This window comes from Polistes fuscatus, unplaced genomic scaffold, assembly GCF_010416935.1.
Source record: "Polistes fuscatus isolate 324 unplaced genomic scaffold, CU_Pfus_HIC Scaffold17, whole genome shotgun sequence".
Taxonomy (NCBI): domain Eukaryota; kingdom Metazoa; phylum Arthropoda; class Insecta; order Hymenoptera; family Vespidae; genus Polistes; species Polistes fuscatus.
In genome coordinates this window covers 2,021,320-2,026,496 of record NW_025113075.1, presented here as the reverse complement: position 1 = coordinate 2,026,496, position 5,177 = coordinate 2,021,320, and the positions used below count along the sequence as shown (strand labels likewise).

At 43.3% G+C, this 5,177-nt stretch overlaps 1 protein-coding gene across 1 annotated transcript in view; it reads left to right on the top strand.

Annotated features, from left to right (window-relative positions):
• Positions 1–499: 499 nt before the first annotated feature.
• The window catches only part of LOC122515296 (nuclear hormone receptor E75-like), a 76,317-nt gene continuing 71,639 nt past the window's right edge, over positions 500–5,177 (top strand). The window contains exon 1 of the mRNA XM_043632599.1: positions 500–836. Coding sequence (XP_043488534.1) covers positions 515–836 — 322 coding nt within the window. The 5' untranslated portion in view covers positions 500–514. The remainder of the gene's footprint in view (positions 837–5,177) is intronic.

Below are 5,177 nucleotides of genomic sequence, written 5' to 3'. Positions count from 1 at the left end.
AGGGGGAGGGGAGAATTCGATCGAGAAAAGTGAACGATATCGTCGTTGCTCGTGTTGGATCAAATCAAGGGAGTGTAGAAGAGGTGAATACTCGATTTGAGCCTAAGAATTGTGAGTTTGGGATAATCGGAGGAGAATTAGGGGTGGAAGAAGAAGAAGAGGAGGAGGAGGTGGAGGAGGAAGAGAAAGAGGAGAAGAAGGAGGAGGAGGGTGTCGCGACCCACGCGACTTAACGAACCGTGACAACGTTACTCGCGTGGCATGTTAACGCATCTTGTTTACGTTCCGCAAGCGGAAAATAGGAAAACGAGAAGAAGAGGTGGAGGTGGTGGTGGTAGTGGTGGTAGTGGTGGAAGGGAATAGCGAACTTCCGATAAAAATTTCTTTTCAAAAAAAAAAACAAAAAAAAAAAATAAAAACAATCCGAGAGAAACTTTTTGTAAAGAATCAAACGAGAATAAGAATAAGAATAAAAGGAAAGAAGTTTGGGGGATAGGGTGGCGAGAGGTTCGCAATGACCGTGCAGAAGTTCAAGCCTCGCGGCAGTAGCGCGGCCGAGGATCAACGACCCTCGGGTGACATTTTACTCTCAGCATCTAACGAACCTTTGGACAATGACAAGGAACAACGTCAAACAACACATTTGACATCTCCGACAACTAATCCGCCAAGTCCAAGAAATTCCTGTTGTCGTTCGACTCAACCCCAACAGTTAACTGCCCAACAACAACAACAACAACAACAGTTTCAGCAAGATCAACAACAACAGTTTCAACAAGATCAACAACAACAACGACAGGACAGTAGCGAGAATCTATTAGGACGAGTATTGGCCGGTAAGCTTATTAATTTTCCAATTTAAAAAAAAACGTAAATAGAATTGGGCGGTCGTCAGGCAGGCGTCTATCGTCCGTCTACCACCTAACCCAACAATTTTCAACTTCGACTTCTCTTAGGAAAGTGAGAGTGATCAACCTATACGGTTTATGGGATGGAGATCAGGTTTAAGCGCGTTAGGTTCTTTAGTAAACACGATGATAGGGGTTTTTTTAGTTAACGGTACGAAATAATTCATTTTTACGAAGATCACGCGCGATTTGGTTAAGAAGAAATTGAGTGGAAATAAAGAAAGACAGAAAGAAAAGGAAAAAGAAAGAAAGAGAGAGAGAGAGAGAGAAGTCGGTTTCACTTTTCAACAGCGTTCGCAAGCTTCACAGACAGAAAGAGTAAGCGAGGGAGAAAGAAAGAAAAAGAAAGAGAAAGAGAAAGAGAGAGACTTGGAATGTAGGTCGCGGGGCCCGGGACGAGGCTAGTTCGTTGCCCTCGGTGTGTCGGCCTCCGGCACTCTCCACCTCCTCTCCTCAGTTCTAGCCTAGATAGAGGAGGCTAGCGTTTGAGCCTCTCTACGAGGTGGGAGGGAGGGGGAGGGAGACTCCCACCCTCTCTTTCACTCCGTCCTATTCGCTCGCTCGGTTGACTAGAGTCCTCTCTCTCTCCCTCTCCTCGTTCTTCTCTTCCTCGCGGTGATCGTCCCACCTCTGTCTCTCTCCCTCGCTCGCTCACTCTCTCTCTCTTTCTTTCTCGCGCGCGCGTTTATCCGCGCGGCCAAGAAAGTAGGTCGACGGGGCCTTGGCGCGAGGCTAGTTCGTTCACCCTGCCTGCCCCGTAACTGGGGCAAGATGAAATTAACCCAACGTGCGCGCGCGCGCGCGCGCAGGCAGGCAAGCAAGCAAGCAAGCAAGTATTCACTCGCTCCCTCGTACTTGTTTCCCTCACCTTTCTCTCTGTCTCTCGCTCTATCTGACTATCTATCTATCTCTATCTCTTTCCCTCTCTCTCTCTCTCATTTTGGTAAGCCCTCAGAGTCCTAGGAGCTCGAAGAACGCGCGGCTCGACGACTCGCGTGGCCAATCCTCGCTGACGGGCCGGTTCAACGAACTCCAACTGGGTCTCCCCCTACGCGGGAACCCTCTCTCTCTCTCTCGCTCTCTCATTCTCTTTCTATCCATCTATCTATCTAGCTAGCTATCTATCTCTCTTACTCTAACATTCTACTGTGCTTCATCCCCCACCAGGAGTAACACGGCGCGTTCTCTTCCAACCCATCGAAGGTCACCAACGCGTTCGTTCGTTCGTTCGTGCGGCCGTTCGCCCGAGAATTCACTTCAACTCTATATATATATATATAAAACACGCGTATATATGTGTATCCGTATATGTGTGTACGTTCTTTACTTGTTTGCTGCTGTTACTGCTGCTGCTGCTGCTGCTTGTTTGCTTGCTCGCTTGCTTGCGAATATACGATCAGAGTCGCATTCTATGACGGGTCCCTCCCTCCTCCCTCCTCCCTCTCTCTCTCTCTCCACCTCTTACCCCCTTTTCTATATCTCAAATGAAAGAGAGAAATAGTTAATGTTAGACAGATAGTGCGACAGAGAGAGAAATGAGGATTAGTCTTCGATGATAGCGTAGGTTTCGTTACGTAATCCCATGATAGCGAATTACGTTTTCCTCCTCCTCCCCCTCCTTCTCCTCCTCGTCATCCGTCTACTATACATGTATATATATATATATATTTCTTTTTCCGTCTTTCTTATTACCTTTGATATAACTTCTACTATCTTTCATCGTCTACCTGGCAGAAGGAGAAAGTAGATTAGTCGCATCATTTTACTATTACTACTATTACTACTACTAGTAGGATTCTTCACTTTCACCTACACCTTGCGCGTCCTCTTTTCCCCTACTCTACACTTTTACCGATGAGATTTCTTCCCATCCTCCCTTCATTTTTATATTCTTCTTTTTTTTTTTTTCTTGTTCTTCCTCTTGTTTTTGTTCTTCTTCTTCTTTTTCTAAGAAAGTCGACCTGCCTCACTGCGTTTTTCTATCAACAACCTTTTCTCTGAAACGTTGCGCATCGCGATGGTGTTATCCGTTCCACCAACAGTAAAACTAGTAGAATAGTAGTAGGGGGTTATCTAAAACGGATTCCAACTGACACACACGCGTATATACCCCATGCATACGTATTAGATGCGCGTATATATATACACGCGAACACACGCGTTCGTGCCAACTCTGACGATTCTAACTTGAGCAGCGTAATCGCTCAAATCAGAACGACTTCCTTATTAAGTCTCTGGCAAAACATTTTTTGCACTCAATATATTCGGTTTTCTTTTTCTTCAAGTTAAAGTCCTAAGAGAATCTACGACGATTTATTATTATTATTATTATTATTAATGCAAAAGAAAAAATGATTCCCATACTACTTAGATGATTACTCCTAGACCCTAAATAAAATAAAATAAAATAAAATAAAAAAATAAAATAGAATATAACAACATAATATCGAAGGAAAGATAGAGAAAGTTAAATGTCGAAATGACAGCGTCAGCATCGGCATCGGCATCAGCATCAGCATCAGCATCAGCAGTTATTGGAAAGGATTGTGGTAAATTTTCTTCTAATTACGGTGTACGTCGACGATGGCTAGCTAACCTGAAAAGCTCCGGGCATTGGCCTGGCCTCCTCCCGGTCCCCAGTGACCTCGATTGATGCACCCTTGTCCTCTCTCCATCCCACCCCCCCCACCCCCACCTGATGCGGAGAGCGCGCGCGGAACGTTACTCTCGGCATCGCCCAATCGGAGACCAGTTCGTCGACTCTTCGGCCCGTTCTCTCGGGTCGTTCTAATCTCGCAACTCCCCCTCCACCCACCCACCCCCTCCTCTTTAGAAAGAGAAAGAGAGAAGCCCGATAAGAGCTGCTCCGATCTTCCCCCCTCTCTCTCTCTTCAAACCAACCACCCACCACCTTCTTCTAACACAGCAGCCTCCGAACAAACCCTCCCCATCCACCCACCCACCATCCACCTCCTCCTCCTCCTCCTCCTTCTATTTCTAACCCCCCCTCTCCTATTCACCTCCGTGGCACTCTCGCTGGTTCGTTCGTTCGTTTCTAGCACGCCAAGTGAATAACCTCGAATCGTGTCGGGTCCTCTCTTATCGCCACGTTCTTCGAGCTTCGACGCTTATCGTATCCCCCTCCTCTCCTCTTCTCTCCTCTCCTCTCTTAGCAAGTGTATGTGTTTGTTTGTATGTGTGTGTGTGTATGTAATAGTAATAGTAGTAGTAGTCTCTTTTCTTTTCTATTCTATTCTATTCTATTCTATTCTATTCTATTCTATTTTTTTGTTTTTTCTTGCTGACTTTCTTCCGCTTGTGTTCCAACGGGAAAATAGAGAAATGATCCTTCCAGAAGAATTCTTTCTCTTTCTTTTTTTATTTTGTTTTGTTTTATTTTATCCCTTTCGAACGATAAACAAACCCTTAAAAAATAATCCTAATATAGATGACGACTATTCCTGTATACTATCCTGCTTTCGGATAATTTTATCATCATTTTTATTGATTCGTTTCGTTCGATTTTTATTTTTTTGTTTAAAAGTAACGAACGAAATCTTGCTCTTTTTATTTTGTTTTAGGAGATTCACCGTAATCCGATATAATACAATCGTATTAATTGTTTGTTTGTCTGTCATATTTTTTTCTGCAAATTTCTAGAACAATTTTATCGAAGTATATAATAAATAACGCGTTTAACAAACCTCATGCCGTAATATTTTGAAAGAAAATGTATTTTTGGATGATAATGAAAGTGATTAGACACACATCTCGTCTCTTTCTTTTACACATAAGACAATCTCTCGAACTTTCACTTTTACTCCGGGGCACACATGTAACCTCCTCCTCTCCACCCATTCCTCCTCTCATTTCGATGGAATGGATGAGTCAAATGCATGTTTTTCTCGTAACTCGAAGATCCGTTTATATGCACGTGTATGTATGTATGTATGTATATATATATATGTGTGTGTTTGTATGTATGTATATATGTATATATGTGATGGTGTGTGTTTGTATGTATATTATGTGTGTGTGTTTGTAATGTATGTGTATTGTTGTGTGTTTGTATGTATGTTCCTGTACCTTTCTAATTTTTTTTAATTATTCTTTCTGTTTTCTTTTTATTTCTTTTTCTTTTTCTTTTTAATCTCTTCCTACTACTCTTCTTCTTCATCGAAACGTTCGAATTTTCTATCGAGTCACGGTCCAGCGGGAAGAAAGTAAGAGTGGTCCGGGTAGTAGAGGAAGTTCAGCCAAAGGCAGAAA